Source organism: Talpa europaea (assembly GCF_964194135.1).
Source record: "Talpa europaea genome assembly, chromosome: 3".
Taxonomy (NCBI): Eukaryota; Metazoa; Chordata; class Mammalia; order Eulipotyphla; family Talpidae; genus Talpa; species Talpa europaea.
The window spans coordinates 87,849,560-87,871,408 of NC_140069.1; the positions used below are offsets into that span (position 1 = coordinate 87,849,560).

The 21,849-nt window shown below is 37.0% G+C and overlaps 1 protein-coding gene across 1 annotated transcript in view; it reads right to left on the reverse strand.

Annotated features, from left to right (window-relative positions):
• THSD7A (thrombospondin type 1 domain containing 7A) overlaps nucleotides 1–21,849 on the reverse strand; it is a gene marked incomplete at both ends in the record, with an annotated part of 412,533 nt that overhangs the window by 158,508 nt on the left and 232,176 nt on the right. Inside the window, 2 exons of the mRNA XM_084229821.1 lie at nucleotides 3,171–3,383; nucleotides 5,522–5,677. Coding sequence (XP_084085947.1) covers nucleotides 3,171–3,383; nucleotides 5,522–5,677 — 369 coding nt within the window. The remainder of the gene's footprint in view (nucleotides 1–3,170; nucleotides 3,384–5,521; nucleotides 5,678–21,849) is intronic.

Consider the following 21,849-nt stretch of genomic DNA (forward strand, 5'->3'; position numbering starts at 1 on the left):
GCACAAGATAATAAAATATGGATGGAATCATTGTTTTTTCAACAGAGGGGAAGAAACTATGAAAATAATATTTGCTTCACAGACATCTTAAGTAATCAACAATACAACAGATTCCCCCTCCCGACACACTTTCGGTCTAATAGCCTTGATTTGTGTTTCTAACCAGTTAATTAGAAAAACAAAATATTCTTGTCTTACCAAATTTATATCTTTAAATAAAACATACATAAATGTCACAAAAATTGAAATAGGGCAGATTTATGGAGATTTTCTCAAGCCTTCCAGGAATCTCCTCTACCACTGATAATCTGCTTTCGAGCAGTCTGTATTTGTTCTTGATTGTTCAGTGGAATTGTTTCTTGTGGTCTTTAAATAATGAGTAATATTTTCCTGTCACGTGTAGAATGTTTATGTCTTTCTAGAGTCTAATTGTTTTCTGATTTCTCTTTCTCCTTGCAATTGTGTTATATTCCACTGTCTGAGAATTTACATAAAACTCCTGCCGGGGTAACCCAACCCTGTTCCTTAGAAACAATTGGAAAAATGAAAACAACAGAAACAGCAAATTCTAATATCTCTGTAAATCTAGACAAAAAACATTTTAGGAAAAAATAAACTGTAAATGCTCTGAGGTCACTAATAAAGTTGTGAAATTGTGAGGAATGTGGGAGGAGAGAAGTCGTTTTGTTATTTGCTAGATTTACAGGCTCTAACTCTTCAGTTCCCTTGTTGAGCTTTAACTTAATTATAAAACAAAATCTATAGTCACAGCCAGGCCTAGAGGTAGAGTCTGTACAACTAATCAACTTAAATCCCTGGGTTCGATTTAATTACAAAACAACATTTGGTGCAGCTGCTAAACACTTACCAGGTGACCGACCACATGATATTATTGGCGCATTTAGAAGGATTCCAGCTTTTGCTCTCATTCTATCAGCACAATTATATTTCAGTTATATATAAATTTGAGCAGCCTCAGATTATAACAAGAATTTTCTTGATTTTATACACTCCCATAGTTGAACCAGTTAAAATATTGAATTGCACTACAATTAACTAATGTCAGGAAGTAAAATGTAATGATAAAAGGGAAGTCCTGATAAAGAACAACACTAGCAAACTAAATGTCAACATCACACTTTTACCTCTCGAAATCATTTTTTTGTGGAGCAGATAAAAGTGAAACAAGGCTCTGCATATTATGAGTTATCAATTTGCTTTTTCAACGGCAACATAAATTACTTTTCAATATTATTAGACATAGCTAACTCATTCTTTTCACTTGTTCTTTAGTGCTCTATACGAAATTCAGGAGGTGATTATGTTTCAAAATATTTTTACATGACAAAATTAAAAATAACCACTGATATTTTAAAAAATAGCCAATTCCTGTAGGATATTTAAAATATACTCCATTTATACAAACATTTAAGAAGATTAATTTTTTGTTTCAGCGTTTTGCTTCACGCAAAAATACTTTTTACAATTTGTGGGATCCTAGTTCCTTCCAAGGTCTATCAGAGGATAAAAAGCATTTCAATGGTGGGGGTGGGGGAGCAAGAATCAGTATCAGTAAGGCAATTACCAAGGATGCTAAAATATTTTTATAGCAACTCAAAAAATAATATGGAGTGCCATCTAATCCAAGTCAGGAATTGTGTAGGTGTATTAAGTAAAACATAATGCATTTGTTTTGCTGTCTTTTTCCTTTTTGTTTCTTTTTCTGTAGAGAACTGTATAAAAGCTAAAGAGAGGATAGACTGTATCATATATAATTATATGTACATAGAAAAAAGTAGAATACATCAAATTCATCATGAAGTATCTGGAACAATAATTCCCTTCTTCACCTTCCAACCTCAACTGCTGGTTCAAATCTTACCTTATGCTGTCCTGCATGACTAACTTGGACCCCAGACAAAGGCAAGACAGTACATTCCAAAGTTGAAGGCTAATTTCTCAATACTAGCAATGCCTGTCAGTCTCACCCCAGAGAGTATCTTTTTCTACTGAACAGTGACTGGGTCACAAGAGGAAACAATTCTGCTTGGTGCAAGAAAATAGAATGGAAGGAATTATGATGGCTACCAGATGTTCCAGTGCCCCTGCGGGGGTACCAGAATGTTTCTGCATATGCTGTAAGCAGCATAAGCTGTCAAACATGGGACCCTCGGGCTTGGTGCTCACGTTGCCCTGATGTGCAGAGTCATAAGATTTGAGATGGCGAGTACCTGAAAAACGATCTTAGCCAGGGGCTTAAAACTATGTCTGGGGGAGTCCTATGTTTCTTAAATGTGACTCAGGGATTATAGAAGATTGCTCCTAAAACAGTAGCAGCACTCAGTAAGAATGTCAAAAATCTTACACCAGGGCTAAAAGCAAGACAGAATATTTATCAAGCAATAATCAGTTGTAAAATTTCAATGTGATACCTGTGCTTCAGGAAAAGAACTGTGTGGAAGATTACCATTACACTGGCTCTGGGAAACCTAGAGGGAATGACCCTAGAGCTCAGAGGTTGATTCAGAAACTCGAGGCTGTGGTGGGTCTCTGGATTTGAGTTCAGACATCAAATTTTATCACTGACATATATACATTATCAGATATTGGGGGAGCAGGAGGAGGTCCGAGAGTGTTGCTAGTATCAAGTCAATCAACCCTTACAACCCTTCTTTAGTCACATGCTCTTTTTATGACAAATACAAAATATCACTTAGAAAAATGACACTTTTCCTTGCTATGTTTAAATCTGGCAATTTAATGCATTATTGCCCTTAGGAAGACTTAATTCTCATTGTATGTTACCAGCTTTTCAAATTAGAAAAACACCCTGTGATTGCTTTAAGAACCTCTCCTCAATCACTATGGTGGGGGGGGGAAGGGTGGGGGAGAGGGAGAGGGAGGGGGAGGGGGGAGAGGGAGGGGGAGGGGGAGAGGGAGGGGGAGGGGGGAGAGAGAGGGGGAGGGGGAGAGAGAGAGAGAGAGAAAAGTAGGGACAGGAGAGAGGAAGAGGAGGAGGCTGTGATCCAGGTGTTGCCAGCAGCTATTTCTGAGTTTGTAAAGGGAACTGGTTATGATGACAGAACACATGGGATTTTAACATAAAGTAAAGCACAGTATCTCCAGGGTTAAACAGACGTTCATAAGCAGGGTAGACACATCTGACTCACCATCACTGTTGATACACACGACCTCTTGAACTTGAGTGCCTGGACCACACTCTTTTCCATTATCTGGCTCACAGTCTCCGAGCCTCACTGCTTTCCAGTCATAGCAGGAGGGCTCTTCGCAGGGAATGGCTTCCAGTAAATGAGGGCAGTTCCCCGTGCCCCCAGAGCCTCCAGTGGGCTCATTGGTGATGCGACGCTTCCTCAGTTTGAAACCTGAATTATGGGGGATGGAGAATATTTATTGTTGCCATTATGGATTGAATATTTCAGAAAACCGAGTGATGGTGAAAGCTGGATGAGAACAGAGGATAGATGGCATAGCTGCTTTAATCACGGACTTGTCCCCAAACTCTAGCCTAATGAGAGTGTAGGATAAATGAAACAGCATCAGGCTTTTCTGCCCTCCCACCATTGGAATTGATGATGGATCCTTGAGGTCCCGAATGCATGCCTGATGGCAGGCACCTGGAGTAGGGTGTGGGCATATGTAGATGGTATTCACCTGGGCTGAGACTGGGCTTTTAAGGGCTTCAGCAGAAGCAGAAGCACGAGAGCAGCAGAGACCACCAGAGAACACCTGAGAGCCCAGATAGAGTGAAGACTTGCTGCGGGCTGGGAGGCCTGCCAGCCTCCAGGCCCCCCAGCACCCCTGCCTGCCGTGTACCCAGCAAATCCCAATAAAAGCCTGACAAGCCAAACTGAGGGTTCCAGGACTCTCTCCTCCTTACCACGTCTGCTCAGATCATAGAAAACCTGCATTGTGCCCATTCCTGCCTCTACAGAGAGCTTATTAGTCATTTGCTAAATTAAAGACAAAAGAGGAACTTTAGATTTTAACATACTGTAAGGTCCAGCGATGGACACGGTGCAGGTTTTCCGATCCAGCAGACTGGGTAAAGTTGGAGTCAGAGTCCTCAGTGGCTTTCTGCAGGTCTTTATTGGGATTACCAGGTACACGGCAGGTAGGGGCGCTGGGGGGCTGGTAGGCTGGCAGGCCTTCCAGCCCCCAGCAGGTGCTCGGGGCTCTCGCCTTCTCTTGGCTTCTGCTTCTCTCACTTCTCTCTCGGCTTTTCTTTTGGCTTCTGCTGGCGTCCCTGTGACGCCGCCCTTAAAAGCCCAGTCTCAGCCCAGGTGACTCCCATCTACCTATGCCCACACCCTACTCCAGGTGCCCGCCATCAGGCATGCATTCAGGACAAGGATCCATCATCTATCCTGATGGCGGGAGGGCAGAAAAGCCTGACATTTTTCCTTACCTACACATACTATACAGTAAAATAAGGCAAGAAATGATATCTTCCTTTTCCCACATTGGGGTGGGGAAAGGGGGGGGAGGGAGAGGGGATGGGGAAGGGAAGGAGGGAGAGGAAAAAGAGGAGAGAATTTTAGTTGATTTGAAAAATCTGTATTTAAAAATACTCCAAAAAATGATATCTCAATGTATTCAGAAAAATTCAGCACGACCACATGATTAAACTTGAAACCTCTGAAAAGTTGGTACTTTCAAGACAAACTGTCCCTTTGGGCCTCAATTAATTTTGGCCTGGAAATCTGAATCAGTAGCAAAACCACCTGAGTCCTATGGTGGAATAGTCAAAGTCCTGCTCTGTGCTTTAGGAGGACCTAAATGTTGCCCTTCCTGCAGTGTACACCAAAGTTAATGTCTGTTTATAAAATATATTAAAATTACGAGAAGACTTCTTGAAACAGAGTAAGAAATACCAGATAGTGTGAAAATGACCCTACAACACCCATCACACAGTAAATCATTGCATGTACTTTACTCCTCTGATTTGCATCAAAAAAGCAACAAAAAATTTACGTTATTTTTAAACAGAACAGATGCATATGGCTATTCAAAATAATAACAAGGTCTGTTTATTGGGCACTAGTTACAGGTCAGGCACTGAATTAAATTCTTTATGCTTATTATCTCACTGTATCTTTAGAGAAAACCTGGAGGGCGGCTATTGTTACATTTCTTTTACAGATAAGTTAACAAAATTTAGATAAGTTAATTAACTCCCCTAAATGGTATGGAATGAAATAGGATTTTCAATCCAGGTCAGTCTGACACTATAGCTCATCTTAACCATTGTACAAACGGCCTCAGATGTTCTCCATCTGTTGTCTAAATTAACAAGCATTTGGCCTACATTCTGCAGTTCTAATCTTCTGGTACTATCATGAGGCTAGTTTTATTCATCTTTTGCAATCAATACCGTTAACCATTCTGGTAAATATCACAAACGAATAACCACAAGGAACAGAGAGCAGCGTTTTTTAAATAATTCATTGTTTTTTGACTCAATTGATGGGTGTTTCAAGCATGTCATGTTAATATTACATACCTTTTTTGCCTTGCTGATCATTACAGTTTTCATAAGTACAAGGTCCCCAGGCTGACCAAGGCGAAACCTCACATTCAATAGGGCAGGGAATCTGGCACAGTTGTGTAGTGTTAGGGACAGGCCCTGTGCATGATTTCAGGTCCACTGGTTTTGAAACTGTTGGAGAAAAATACAAAAATCCCTTAAGAATTAAACAAAAAGAAATTGTTATAGTCAACAGTATGATTTTTTCTATGTGTGGAGAAAGAAAACATTAAAAAATGCCAGCCAGACATTTCTGTGCATCTTTGTTACAGCCCGAGAATAAAAGGAGTAGGGAAAAAAACAGCGTAAAGTAGTCAACAGAAAGTGGCATAGAAATTCTGCACATTATTTGATGATGACCTTTACCATAGTTTATCATATATTAACACTTCTCCTAATAATACTGAGCTTAGCTTTCCTACTGAATAAATCAGGTTAATTTTATCTCTAAAACACTTTAGTTAGATTCCAAGAAAGTAGAATATGCTTCAGAGGACTCAATACAGTGCGGGGGGAGGGGAAAATAACTTTAATATACATGGAAAGTGTCCATGAGTGGTTTCTGAAAGTCTTGAAAGTCTCCCCTCCCTTTTGATCTATAGAGATCTGAGATCTGGTGAATCTGAGGAAGAAAGAGCTCACACCGCCGAATGGGGCATTGCCATCTAACTCTAGCTGCCTAACTCACCAGATACTTTTCAGAACTTTCACAGTATATATTATATGTAATACATAATCCAAATCTCAGAATCCAAATCTCATGCCTCAGTTGACCAGTGACCTATGGGTAAATATTGCTTGCCCTTGCTTCTCTATTTTGATGTCTATAGTTTGGTTGTTTGACAGTAAATATTAGGATGTGTCAACAATTTTGGTTAAAATCATTCAGTAAGAAAGATATTTGAAGTAATATAAAAAGCAGAGAGAACCACCAATTTTAACTGTATATTATGCAATATACAATTACAGTTACTTTGGTTGTAAAAATTTTAAGAAAGTAAATATCTTGGAAATGCATCATCTTTAGTAAAATGTAGTTCCTTTTTCCTTCTGACGATTTGAAATGCCCATATCTGTATCACAAAGGACTGAAATAATAGAGGTCTGATATAATTTTCACCTTCTTTATGTGAAAGGACTACAAATTCTAATGGCATGGGATTATATGTAGAACTTCATAAAGAAATTAAGTATTTTAAGACGTGAAAATACTAAAGGTATGTTTGTATTTTATTTTTATTTTTCTTTTTAAAATTTTCTTTTATATATTTTTACATCATTTTTCATTTTTGCACAATGTATGCATTTTCAGCTTGGTTATAGTCTCCATACAATTCCACCTCCCCTTAGTTTGACTGTAATACTTCCTACTCTTCCCTCCCCCCACCACAGTGTGTCTCAGGTTTATAGTTGCTTGTTGAGTTTGGTTTTTATTTTATTATAATTAGTAATTTTCCTGGTCTCTTATTTAGGTTTCCTAAATTCCTGCTATGAGTGAAACCATCTGGTATTTTTCTTTTTCTTTCTGGCTTATTTCGCTGAGCATGATCCCATCCAGCTCCATCCATGTTGCTGCAAATTGCATGAGTTTATCTTTCTGGATTGCTGAGTAATATTCCATTGTGTATATGTACCACATCATCTTGATACAGTCATCTATTTTTGGGCATTTGTGTTGTTTCCATAGCTTAGCTATTGTAAATAGTGCTGCTATAAACATAGGGGTGCAGAGCAATAAGACAAGAGAAAGACATACAAGGAATCCAAATAGGCAAGGAAGAAGTCAAACTATCACTATTTGCAGATGGTATGATGATATATAGAGAGAACCCCAAAAACTTGACAGAAAAATGAATTAAACTAATCAATCAGCTTAGTAAAGTGGCAGGATACAAAATCAACACACAAAAATCAGTAGCTTTCCTCTACATAAACAATAAATCTGAAGAAGAAATCAAAATAACCAAACAAAAGAGGTAAAGGACCTATACAAAGAAAACTATAAACACTGTTAAAAGAAATAGAAGAAGACATAAAGAAATGGAAAGACATCCCCTGCTCATGGATTGGAAGAATTAACATTATCAAAATGACCATCTACCAAAAGCAATTTACAGATTCAATGCTATTCCTATAAAAATTTCAATGACATTTTTCAAAGAAATAGAGCAAATATTGATGAAATTCATATGGAGCCACAAAAAACCCCAAATATCTAAGGTTCTCCTAAAAAAAGAAAAGAGAAGGAAATGGAGGCATTACACTCCCAGACTTCCAACTATACTACAAAGCCATAATCATCAAAACTGCATGGTATTGGAACAAGAACAGACACACGGATCAATGGAACCAAATAGAAAAATCCAGTAATAAATCTGTGGATTTACAGTCAACTAATCATTGACAAAGGAGCAAAGAATAGGCAATGGAGCAAAGAAAGTTTGTTCAATAAATGGGGCTGGGAAAACTGGGTCGCTACATGCAAAAGATTGAAGCTTGATTACTACCTCACACCATGCACAAAAACCAACTCAAAATGGATTAAAGAACTAGACATAAGACCTGAAACTATAAAATATATAGAAGGAAATATTGGCGAAACACTACATGACAAACACCTCAGTAACATCTTTAAAGACTCATCACCCAAAGCAGTGATAGTGAAGGCAAAGATAAACAGCTCAGACTACATCAAATTAAAGAGCTGCTGTATAGCAAAAGATACAGTAACCAAAACAAAGAGACACCCCACTGATTGGGAGAAAATTTTTGCACACAACACTAATGATAAAGGACTGATCACAAAAATCTACAGAGGGCTGAAGAGTCTCAACAAAAACAAAGTAAATAATCCAGTCAAAAAATGGGCAGAAAAGCTAAAAAGGAACTTCTCCAAAGAGGAAATGTGAATTGCCAACAGGCATATGAAAAAATGTTCAGCATCACTTGTAATCAGGGAAATGCAAATCAAAACTACAATGAAATACCATCTTACACCAGTGAGAATGGCACATATTAAAAAAAATTAATATGGCACATATTAAAAAAAATTAATATGGCACATATTAAAAAAAAACTAGCAACAACAAATGTTGGCGAGGATGTAGAGAAAAAGGTACTCTCCTGCACTGCTGGTGGGAGTGCAAACTGGTCCAACCACTATGAAAAGCTGTGTGGAGATTCCTTAACCTGCTAAAGATAGAGCTTCCATATGATCCAGCAATTCCACTCCTAGGTATTTACCCAAAGGACACCGAATCATATGTTTGTACCTTAAACTTTAAGGCAAAAGGCAGGCTACATGTGCATTAGTTAAATCTCTAAATATACAAATATACACAATGCCACTTAAATATATTAACTCCTTTTATTGCCACAGTTTTTTAGTTCTGAAAATGTTCTACAGATTTTTTCTCTTAGGAGTATTTAAATTATCTTCCTCCCCTCCCAAATCTACTTTCTCCACACATGCTACAGTGAAAATAAATGACGGAACACTCCTAATTTGCTTAGAATGGAGCACTGGAACATTCTCACTGAAGTTTTATCATGATAGTTATTAATGTGCATCATAACATCAGCCAAAGCCAAAACTGATTAATTTTATGGCTTTCAAACAGTGAAAATTCTTTGTCTCCCACTGATGGAAAGAAAAGAAAGAAATCTTCATATCTCTGAAAATAAAAATAAACTTACATCAATGATACACACTTTACAGTAAAATGAATTATTTTTAATGGTACAGACATGTCTTGTGATGGCTAACTTTATGTATTAACTTGACTGGGTTAAGGGATGTCCAGATGGTAAAACATTTTCTAAATGTGTCTGTGAAGGTGTCTCTGGAAGATTAATGTTTGAATTGGCAGACTGAGGAAAGACAGTCCTCAACATAAATGGTAGAGCCCAAACAGAACAAAAAGGTGAAGGATGAATTCTGGTTTGTTCTTGAGCTTGGATATCCATCTTGTCCTGCCTTTGACCATCAGAGCTCCTGGTTCTAGCAAAACAAAGCCAAAAATCAGTGGCTCCACCCCCATAATCAATGAATCAATTCCTATAATAAATCTTATGTCTGTCTCTCAGTCTGTCCATCTGTCCGTCCATCCATCCATCCATCCATCCATCCTATTGTTTTGCTTCTTTGGAGAAACTAGACTTATAGATGTCTAGAGTACACAGAAAATCTCCCATAAAAGTGAAAATTAACATATGCAATTTCTTCACTCGTACACTCTTTTAGACTATCATTTAAATTAGTTGTGTGTAGAATTACCTGAGAAGTCTACATTATTTTCTTTCAAATAATCAAAAGTAACTTTAAACCTTAGGGTTATTGCCTTAGAAATCTTGTTTATTATAAAAACTATTGGTTATACAATTGTGAATGCTATTGGAGTCTGAGAAAGTTGACTTCATATTTAAGCTAGACACTTTAGGAGGGAAAGGTTGTGTCAAAAAAAATGTTAACACATTGTATTTCCAATACCTGGCAACTTCTTTGTAAGTTTAATTTTAGATTTTGGTGTATTTTGAATGATCCAAATAAAACAAAGTCACTAAATCTTCTTAAGCTACTAAAAGAGAGGTAAAATGAATAAAGAAAGGCTCAAGGAAGTATTGCTTGAAGCAAAATACTCTCAATATCACAACTGTCAAGCTAACTAAATCAACAGTGATCTTATTTTATAGATGTTTAGGATTTATATTTCTTTCATTGATCAGAGAAGCACGGGGAGAGAGTATGTATGTTTTTGTATATGAATCTATTCCTTTGATGATTTTCATTTTAGGTTGTCTTGTAAATAGAGCAAATATAGATTGATTTAAATCACAGATACCATCTGAACAACTCAAAAACTATGCCCAATACATTTCTGCAATTGCCCAAAGGTTATCTGCAATAAGTGTGATTAAAGAAATGAAATAAAGGCTAGACCTAGGAGACCATTCTAAGAGTTCCAGTTTAAATTTGTGGGATGTAATTCCTATTCCATATTCTCAAACATTGGGATTTTGAATTTTCTAAAATGACCCACTCATCATTCTTGAATAATCTTACTATCTAACAAAATCTAATATATATTAGATTTTTCTAAAAGTTTTATCATTAATACCTTGAAAATAAAGGAGACACTATTATTCTTGTATGACTTAAAAGATATTCAATTATATTTACTTTGCAAGTTTCACAACATCACAAAAGAGTATATACTTGTTTTCTGGATTTAATAAACCACCCAAAAAGAGGTTGATGCATTTTTGTAGGTCTGAACTACTTTTTGTATGTGTATATTTGGAGCATGGCAAATGTAAAATAATTCATTATATGGGAGTAAAAATAAGACTTTTGTTTTCAGCAATGTAGTCAATGAGGTATCCTGAAAATAATCCTCTGTATAAAACTTAGAACAGTTATTTTTAAATGAATTATTTTAAGACAATTGTAGATTCACAGAGAATAGATTCACAGCAAATCTATACAGTTGATTCCTGAACAATCTGGGAGTTAGGGATGTTGACCTTTCCCAGCTGAAAATCAGAATAATTCAGATTTTATCCTCTGTGTTGCAATCATCCATTCAATCAACCCACACACCCCCTGTTGGTTAAATCTTTGAGAAAGGAATACAAGGATAGGAAAAAATCCACATACAAGTGGACAGCACACCTTAAGCTTGTGTTTTTCAAAGTTCACTTGTGTAACCATGACACATTTTTACCCAGTTGTAAGATCTTACAAAATTACAGTACAATACCACAACTAGATAAGAAGACATGCAATGAGAAATGCAGATACAAAGCAAGAATTTCCTGCAGCTACTTTGTGCCTAATCTTAAGGACAAAGCAGTATTTCACCAATAAGGGGATAGAGTGGGATGTGATTTATTTAATAAAAAATGCTTATTGGTATTCATCACGTGTCAGGCAATGTTACAGTGTTCCAAGTACTTAAAAATACAAATTCATATAGTTCTCACAAAACTCCATGGGATAGGTATTTCAATTACCTCCATGTAGGTGGGGGCAATTATCCCCAAGAATGAGAACCACGTATGGAGAATTTAAGTAACTTTCTGAAATTCACATAGTCACAAAATTGTAGATTTTGGGTTTAAATATAGGCAGTTTGGTTCTAGGATCTTCAGTGTGTACTACTATGATCTCACTACTCCCTGTGCTCTTGGAAGGATACATGAAGGGATTTCAATAATATGCAGTATCTATATAAACACAAAAATATACACACATACATTTGAAATAGGTCATAATGTATTAAAATATAGTTAATAGGGGTTATTTATATAATGTGCCATATTAAAATATTAACATAAGGAGGCTATCAAGATAGTCAAAATCAACCCTAAAGGTCTGTCAATGAAAACTATTCTGATTATTGTGTTCCATATGGGAATGGAAACTAAATTTTAATTCTTCCAGTTACCAAGAACTGGCTGTTCAAGTGAATTACTACTAAAGTGGAATATTTTGCACTTATGCTGATAACAGGAGCCAACACATCAATTTATGAAATGAATCCTATTAATCCTCCCTGTAATATCATGCAGTAGTTAAAATTGTAATCCCAAATTAAAAAATTCTGAAACTGAGGTGCAGAGAAATTAAGTAACTTGCCCAAGGTCACACAGCTAATCAGAGGCACTAGGATTGTCCTTCAGAGACCGGGCTCCTCTACAGTTTGTCATGCTATATTGTGACAATTAGTAAAAACTGTGCTCTTCCCCATTTCTCCAAGAAATCTATAAAGAAAGGATGACTTGACTAGAACACATAAGCTTTACAACACTGTATTGTTTACTAATGTGTGTGTGTATGTGGGGGCTGACAGCAGGAACTAGGACTTGTTATACTCATCTAGAAAGTGAATCTTCAGTACTTAATAAGAAACAATTTAGGTTCTTAACCATTTTTAGTATCAGTTTTTAAAACTAAATTAATTTTTGTTCTAATGTCTGAAAAACATACATGTGTATTTATTAAAATTTTAATATGGAAATGTACATTTACATTCTCAAAATAGTTTAAATCAGAAATCCCCCAATCAGTCTACCTCAGACCTATTTGTAAGTTGACATGTCTTCCATACTCATTCAAAAGATATATTAGGGTTCAAAGATAAGAAAATGCAGTAAGTGTAATCATTTATTCTTCCATGTAGCAAAGTGGACAAGCATTTAGACACTCAAAATCTCCTGGTCTTGTATATACTTATTCTACTGTTCTTCCTGAAAATCTTTTTCTTGAAATAGTATTGTTTTCATTGTTCTTATTTGATTGCTAACTCACAATTACAAGCAAATTCTCTTAGAATTAAATCTTAATTGCTGTATAGGAAATGACCAAACCTCATCAATATATATAAGGTGTCTGACTAAAAAGGGATTTCCAAAGACCTAGAAATAAAATCAGATTTTTTTTTTCCCTTTTTGTCTGTTGTCAAGTCAGTTAAAGCAAATATTAAATATCTTATTTTGTGCAAATTCCTGTCACGGCCTTAAGAACTATATGCTAAAGGGTGCAATGAGACCAAAGGCAACAGCAATTGTGATTTTCCTCCCTTATTATTATAAGTGTGTGGTAGCAATTTAGAGTATTCATAACAAAAGCAGTTTTAATTCTAAAAAGGTCCTATTGATGGCTTATTCAACACCCACATAGAGGTCAGTTAGAGACACAGTAAATTCACTCGCAAGAATTGATGTCAAGCAAATAGTCTTTATTCTGAAAATTAATCAAATTCTATGAGTATGAGTGATTGCTTAGAGCTTTTTGAAGATGTTTTTGAATTAAACTTTATTCACAGAAATTTATTTTCACTTGTCTTCCTCAGGCTGGTATATTTAATGGGAACATAAAATTCATCATATTCTTTTTAATACGATGAGGCATTGTTTTTAAGATAATACATTATTCTTTAATCAATTTTGTAACCTTATTTAAAACTATGATTGAAAATTGTCTATTGATATTTAACAACGTGCTTCCAAGTTCACTTCCAGACCTTTCTGGCTATGATTAACTCATTGTTGAGATTGTTTTGATTAATCTTTTATTCTTTTAACCCATTATATGGGTTATTTAGGAAGTATGCATGATAATTCTTGAGTTCATTCTCTACATCATAATTAATGTCTTCAGTGTCCACTGAACTCATCTTTACTTCTGTGAAGTTCATGACTTCATAAGCCTGAGTTTCAGCGCTAGGCCTCCTGCTCGACCCTAGATTGCTTCCGCTTTGTGCTTGCCTGTGCTTTCTGCTTGGATAACCTCTTGAACCATGTTGAAGCCACAAATGAAAACATTTGATTGAGGTCACAAAACATTAAATTTTATGTGTTTAGACTATTTTAGAGCAGCTGAGTGGTCCCTGTGTTTGGAATTTTGTTATTTTTACACAGGTCTCTTGATTTTTTTGTTTATTCTTTCATAAGAATATAGGAGGTCTAGACTTGCTCTATTTTTGGTGTCTAGGAAAGTAGAATTTACACTGGATACATTATATAAATTTAAATGATGTGCTTTTTAACTATTTCAATAAAGGTTATTTAGGTCTAAATTTAAAATAAGAAGACATCAGTCCTTTTTCTTTTCTACTTTGCTCTATACTCTAGTTTTAACTTCCCAATTATGGGTGCCGAAGAGACTGATGGTGGAGAAAGAATGAGCACATGCATACTAATGAGGTTGTAAAAAATATGGACAAGACCGACTTCTTTTTTCTATAAAGGACTCAACCCACTCTGCAGCTGATTTGCTGTGAATGCTGCATGCTGGCAGTTAGGAGGGCATCCAGTGAAGGGCCTTTTATTGCTCGTCTCCAGCCTTCTCTCTGCTGAGTTAGGGAGACAGGGGAGTCCTATCAGGGTCATTTTCTGCTTCTCTCAGTTAATTGACCCATGTTCACAAGGATTAGTCCTTTTCATTGGCTCCTTTTACATCGATATCATGTTAGCAAGTAGATACTCCTTTAAGGGTCTAGCCCCTGGATGGGCTCTCTCCTCCTTTTAAGACTTGATGCAGGGTTTTCTCATTTGTATATTCTACTGGTCAGTTTAGAGAAGTGAAAACCCCCAATATATGCCAGTTCCAGATTGCCTAGAAAACCACAATCCTCGTGTTTTTTGATGCAAATAAAGAATTTGGTGCTTTCCTTGGAAATATTGATAGGGGTAAATTTATATCATATAATTTCACTCACCAAACCTGATTTGTATAAAGCAAAAACATTTAAAAATATGTGAGGTTGTTCAAAATACAGATCTTCATATTAATGCCAGTCATTGTTCAGATTTAATTTTCACAAATTGTATCAACAGCTTGATGAGGGCATCACTTTTTTACTACAGGGATGTACCATCTGTTGCAACACTGCAAATAGGGAGTTGCCCCCCACCTAGTCTTTAACAAAAGAAAAAAAGCAAAAAAGAAAAGTAACCAGGACATGTAGAATAGTCAGTATGAAACTCACACTGAAATCTTTCAACACCCCTATAGTTTTTTCAAATTGTCATTTTTTTAAAGATTTATTTATGCATACAAGAACTGGGGTACAGGCCAGAGGCGTGGGGGGTGAGAGGATTCACTAGAGACAGAGTGGGGAGCAGAACAGGCAGACTGACTAAAATACACTGCCGAGGAGAGCAGCAGGTGAAACAGGAGAGGTCAGCTGTGCCATGTGGGTCACCTCCCTGGGCGTCTGGGGATTGAACTTGTGCTGCAGAGGCTGCAGATAGCTTCGCAGTGTTGTGCTTAACCCCTTGTGCCACCAGGGAGGCCCTCAAATTGTCATTTTTAAGATCCCTAACTAGGAAAATAACATGGGTATTTTTTATTAAAGCAAGCAGTTTGGAACCTGAGCTATACATGATATAATAATGTAGAACCATAGCAAGTAGAATTTTTGATTAACTGCAATGCTTGTTTTAAAGTAATGAAAAAGGATTTGAATAGCTAATCAAATAAAGTGTACAACCAACACCCCATGCTTGCAGAGCTATTCCAAAAATAAGTATTCTGATGACTGACTGTATTAGCCAATTGTCTACCACATCAAAGTACCACAAACTAGGTGGCCTGTAATTTCTCATAGTTCAGGAAGGTACAAGTCCAAGATCAAGGTGCTAGAGCAGCTGGCTTCCCTGAAGCCTTCTGGCTGCCCACCAGAAGTGTGTGCTGTGTCCTCACAAAGATTTTCTGTGTGTGAGCAACCTTGCCATTTCTTCCTCTTCTCATAGGGACTCCAGTCATATTGGATTAGGGTCCCATTCTTCTGAATGCACTTAATTTAACTTTAAAGGCCCTATCTCCAAACAAAGAAACAAACAAACAAAAAAAGTTACATTGAGGGCTTGCATGTTAATTCATGAGATTTGGGCACATAATTCAGTGTATAACACTGGAAAACTACAAAAGAAATAAACTTAATAGGGTGTGTAACCGTATTTACTGGCATATTTTATAAATTCTTCTCTGTCCTTCTGGGAAAAAGAAAACTTTGCTACACTTTCAGTCACTCAAGTTTCTCCACAGCATTGTTGCTGCCACTATTACTCTGACCATAATTTACTTTGTTTAGAAACAAACAGAAGATAATATCTCCAATATGGTATTTTTTGTTAGTCCTCAAATTTTTCCAGTGTTTTCTCAATTTTCCATTTCCAGAATTCTAGTTGTAGAGTCCCATTTTCTGATCATTGCATGGACTCAGAATGAACTTGCCACAAGGCTGGGAGAAGTTTTATGGCTTTTCCTCCTAAAGTCTTTTTTTTTTTTAAAGAATTTATTTATTCATACAAGAACCAGGGTACAGACCACATGTGTGGGAGGGTGAGAGGATTCACCAGAGACAGAGAGGGGAACAGAACAGGCAGATTGATGAAATACACTGCTGAGGGGAGCAGAGGGCGAGACAGGAGAGGTCTGCCTTGCCATGTGGGACCCTTGCTGGCTGGCCGGGGTCTAACCAGTGCTGCAAAGGCTGCAGACAGCTTCACAGCACTGCACTCAACCACCTGGGCCACCAGGGGAGGCCCCCTCCTAAAGTCTTAAAAAAATAAAATACAACCTGGAACACTGAGGCATAGACCCAAAGCATAACTTATGGATGGCCTTGAACTAGAACCTCAAAATTATGTATCACCTGCAAATAGAGCCCTGTTATAATGAGTTTCTTGGCCCCAGGCCTATTCAAATTTTCTGGCTCACATCATTCTTTTTTACATATCTTCGATCTGATTTTTATTCTAGTTAACCTGCTTTATTTAGTTCGTTATAATTCTTCCTAATTGTCCCTTATACTTTGTCAAGATCAGGTCTACTTTGAGAATATTTTCTTAACTCACACAAGAAATGTTTATTGAGCCCCTGTATTGTACCAGGCACTGTGCCTATGGTACATACAGGGGGCTTAGGATTTACTAGTGAACGTAACAGATAAGATTCTTGCAGCTTGCAGTCCTATATGGCACTAGAGAAGCAAAATAAAAGAGAAACTGAACAAATTACTAAATGACATATGGCATATGTACATACATATGGATACTATGGTGTAAGGTGGAAAGCATCACAAAAAAAATAAGATCAGAGGAAGGAGCCTGGGAGGGTGTGGGGAGAGGTTGTTTGCACTTTTAAAGAGGTCAATTACCGATAGCCAGAGAGAGAGAAAGAGAGAGAGAGAGATTGAGATTTGAAAAAAGCTAAAAGGAGGGGATGAAATTAGCTAAGCACATGTTGGGGTGGGCGGGTGGTGGTGAAGCATTCCAGGCAGGGTTCCAGGAACTGTAAAGGAGGCCTAAGTGATTAGAGAAGAGAAGTCAAAGGGTAGGGCAAGAAGACCTGTTTTTGCTTGGCATGAACTGCAGCATTGCTTTAGGGCTTTGAGCAGAAGAGAGAGATGTCCTGACTTAAGGGTTAATGCTTACTGCTCTGGGCTGTGTAGAGAATCAGTTAATGGGCAGGGGTGGAAATGGGGGTTGGAGAGATGGGGAGGGGCGGCTCAAAGGACATCTGCTAGGAGCCATTCCAGTAACACAGGCAAGAAATAGTAGTTTGGACCAGGAGGTAAGTGTGGAGGCAAAATGGTCATACAAATATTGAAGGTAGAGCCAGAAGAATTTACTGAGATGTTGGTTGTGGGAGTAAAAGAGAGGAGTCAAGAATGACCCCAAAGATTTTGGCATAAGCAACCGATATCTACACTCTGGTTGTCATGACATCATTGCCCCTTTTTTTTCACATCTTAGATTGTGACAAGTCTGTTTTTCACATTGCCTTTCAGAAGTTCAGGATTCTATGTCTGATAAAAATTTCCAACTGACAGAAATCCCCAATATTTTCCTCCCTATAGGGCCATTTCTATCCTGCCCTGCTCCACTTCCAACTATCTACTCATTCCTATAGCTGCCAGGTGAATTGACAGATCAGGACTAAATTGCTGGATTTGTCATTTGAATACTATTTTCTATACATCTGAGGGGTGTGATCCTATACTTTTGAATCATGTGGTGTTGTAAACCAATGTTACCTCAATTAAGAGATTAAATAAATAACAGTATCCAACACTTCAATGTTCCCCCTTTACTAGGCTGCAATAGGAGGGCCAGTGTTCACCCCACACATAAGACACATGAAATTCAGGTTAAGACTACTTGAAAAAAATAGTAAAGTTTCTAAGGTTATTTAAATGTTATTTTGTTTCTTAAATGAGAAAGGGCAAACATTGCTAAGTCACTAATCAACTTTTAGAAAATGTTATTATGTATCAGTGGAGTTTTTTTTTTGAATGGGACACAATCACTGGTTCCTGTGTCTGCGGAGTAGGCTCATGACTTTCCTGATCCATGCTGCACCTGATAATAATGACTTCTCAGTTTTCAGTAAATGAAACAATTGTTCGGGGTGGTGTGAGACTTTTTTTTTTTTTTTAATAAAGATAACATTGATTTATAGCACTGTGTATGAATCAGGGGAACAGCCTCACACCTCCTCAGATGTATATCACCACACCCCATCCACTGGAGCACCCACATCCCTGTACCCTATACCATTGGGTCCTCTCTACCTGCTTTTTTTTTTTTTAAGATTTATTTATTTATGCATACAAGAGCTGGGGTATAGGCCAGAGGTGTGTGGGGGTGGGGTGAGAGGGTTCACCAGAGACAGAGTGGGGAACAGAACAGGCAGATAGACTGAAATACACTGCTGAGGGGAGCAGTGGGCGAGTCAGGAGAAGTCTGCTGTGCCATGTGGGTTGCTCCCTGGCCAGGGATCAAACTCCTGCTGCAGAGGCTATGATAGCTTCATAGCGCGGTGCTTAACCCCTTGCACCACCAGGGGAGAGAGGCCCTCTCTCCCCTTTGTTTCTACTTCCTTCCCCCTCTCTCAGTCCCAGTTCTGCAGTCATATTTAAGGAAGCAGAATCCTGGGTAGCAGGCTCAGAAATTCTGATTTGTTCATTTGGATTGAAACCCAGGAATAATTTAAGAATATGGATTTTTAACAAGCACTTTAGCTGATTCTGATGCAAAGTAATGCTCAGACCACCCTTTGAGAAACACAGCTTGGAGCTAAAGTGAACCACCAGGCTGCTGCAGTGCTGTGGCACTAAATGCTTACCTTTTAGAAAATATCACACACATTTCAAACAGAGCTGCCTGCATTTGGGTAAAGAATTGCTGGCTACTGTCTTTCACCATACAAATATTAAGAATTATTTCTTCACAGGTATTTTATTATTCTATTGGTGACGCATTTCTTCCTGGGTTTTTCTAAATATGTATTCACAATTTTACTTATAGCAGCATAAAGCTAAGTTTGACTACTTTCCCCAAACCTACATTATATTCTTTTAAATCATACTGGAGATTCTAAAACATCTGCCACTGTAGACCTCAAATACCTAGGAATACACTAGGAAATCATTCTGGAATTCTGATACTGGTGATTTCCCTGACTCATTTTTGTGGGTTGAGAAAGCTGAATTTCTGGCAAAAGAGATAAAATTGACAGAAGGGAGAGAGGACCCAATAAAGAAAGATCCCTGAAGCAAGTTGTCTGTTTAACTTGCAGAATCAGTTCTAGGTTTGTTTGGCTTTAGTTGTCTTGAGCCCTGACTTACAAAGTGAAGCAAAAGGGTAATCTGGGTGGAAAATTCCATTGCCTTAGGAAGAACTGTCAATGTTCTCTGCATCCTTGGCTTTTATTTCATGTAGAGCATTAATTCTCAACCTTGTCTATATATTGGAATTACCAGGGTATGTTTAAAAACTGCCTATACCTAGCTTCTTCTCCCAGACATGCGGGATTAGATAACAGTTTTAGGGTTAAGGCCTGAGCTTCAGGAAGTTCCCTGGGAGATTCAAATGAACAGATCAGATTGCAAATCACAGGCCTATATAAGACAGCTATTAACTCAGCTTGGAATTTACCACTACAAGTCACACCTTTGCTATATAGTTTGAGCTCTGCCTAGCCCAGCTCTGATAGTTTGCTATTTTTTTATATCCTTTCTCTCAAGTCTTTAAGTTTTACCTTTTCTTAAAAAAAAAATCTTATCCATTTGTCTTTTTAACTTAATGTTCCTTGGTCATTTCTATTATTATTTAAAAACTACTTAATAATTTAAGATATTTAAAGTGTATAATGTGATGATTTGATATATGGATACATTATGAAAAGATTGCCCCCTCCCCACTGAGTCAATTATCACATCCATTACCTCACATATTTACCTTTTTTGATTTTTTGGAGAACATTTAATTCTAATCTCTTAGCAATCACACTATACAGGGTTATCAACTACATTCACTATGTTGTAAGACTTTATTCATCTTATAGCTGAAAGTTTGTAACTTTCACTATATCCTCCAAACCTAGGTCACCTGGCAACCACCTCTATTTCTACCTTCCGTTTCTATGGGTTCAACCCTTAAAAAAAATTTCTCATTTAAATGATACCCTGCAGTATTCATCTTTCTCTGGCTTATTTCACTTGATGTAATGTGATCCACATTCATCCATGTTGTTGCAAATGGCAGGACTTCCTTCCTTTGTTCCTGAACAAAGGTCCATTTTTATTTCTTGTATATGTATATACTGCATTTTCTTCACTATTTATCTGTTGATGGACACATAGGTTATTTTCATACCTTAGTTATTGTGAATAATATTGCAATGAACATGGGAATATAGATTATTTTTGAGATAATTATTTGATTTCCTTTAAACATATACAGAAGTGGGATTATTGCTGGATCATATGGTAATTCTCTTTTTTTGAGGGAAACTCTAGACTCTTTTCTATATAGTTTTAACGTACCATTAAAACAAAAAAATACATTTGCATGAAGCTTCCTTTTTTCTCCACAGTCCTTGCATTTTTTTTGTCAGTCTTTTCAGAGCAGAAGCACTTTTTTTTTCTGTAGTTCCACTTGCTTATTTTTGCTTTCTCTGTCTTTGCTTGTGATGTTAAATCCAAGACAATCACTGCCAAGACCAATGTCAAGAAGTTTACTTCCTATGTTTTCTTCTAGGGAGTTTTGTAGTTTCAGATTATATTCAAACCTTATACCATTTTGAGTTGGATTTTCATTTATTTTAATGAGTTCCTCTTATATTTATCTCAGGTTTTAACTTTTTAATCTTAGCATTGTGACTGTACATTTGTCCTGTTAACTTCCACCCCATATTTAACATTCAAAATCTATCCATTTTGCTGTCCTTTCATCAAACCTTTTTATTTTAATGATGCATTAAAATTATATTTATCACTCATTTTCCCTCTAAATTTGTTTTGCAATTTAAAAATACTATGCCATATCAACGCTGTTATTACTTTTAATTTCTTGTTCTTACATATTTCAGGTTTTTTTTCTTCTAGAGAGCAATAAGGAGAGATAGAGAGATGTGGGTGGAATGGGGTCTTATCTTTTCACTCTATTCACCTTCTATTTATCCTCACAGCCTCTCTCTGTTTTTCAAGTATCACTAAAAAAATGGACTTGTGTTTTTAAAAAGAACATTAAAAGAACACAGAGAACTACACATTCTAAAATCCATTGTATGACATAAATCATAACTGAATGTGAAGATAAAAATGTCAGCATTACCAATCAGGCCAGAAGGTAAATGGGTGGGGGTTTTAAGTCTCTGACTATACCTAGACAAGGGTCCAGGTGGCATAAAAGCTGACAAGAACTCTTAAACAATTTAGAGGTTGATACAAAAGAAAGATTTGGTCCTAAATGTATATAACTTGGTTCTTGTGATCTCATGTCAGGATAAT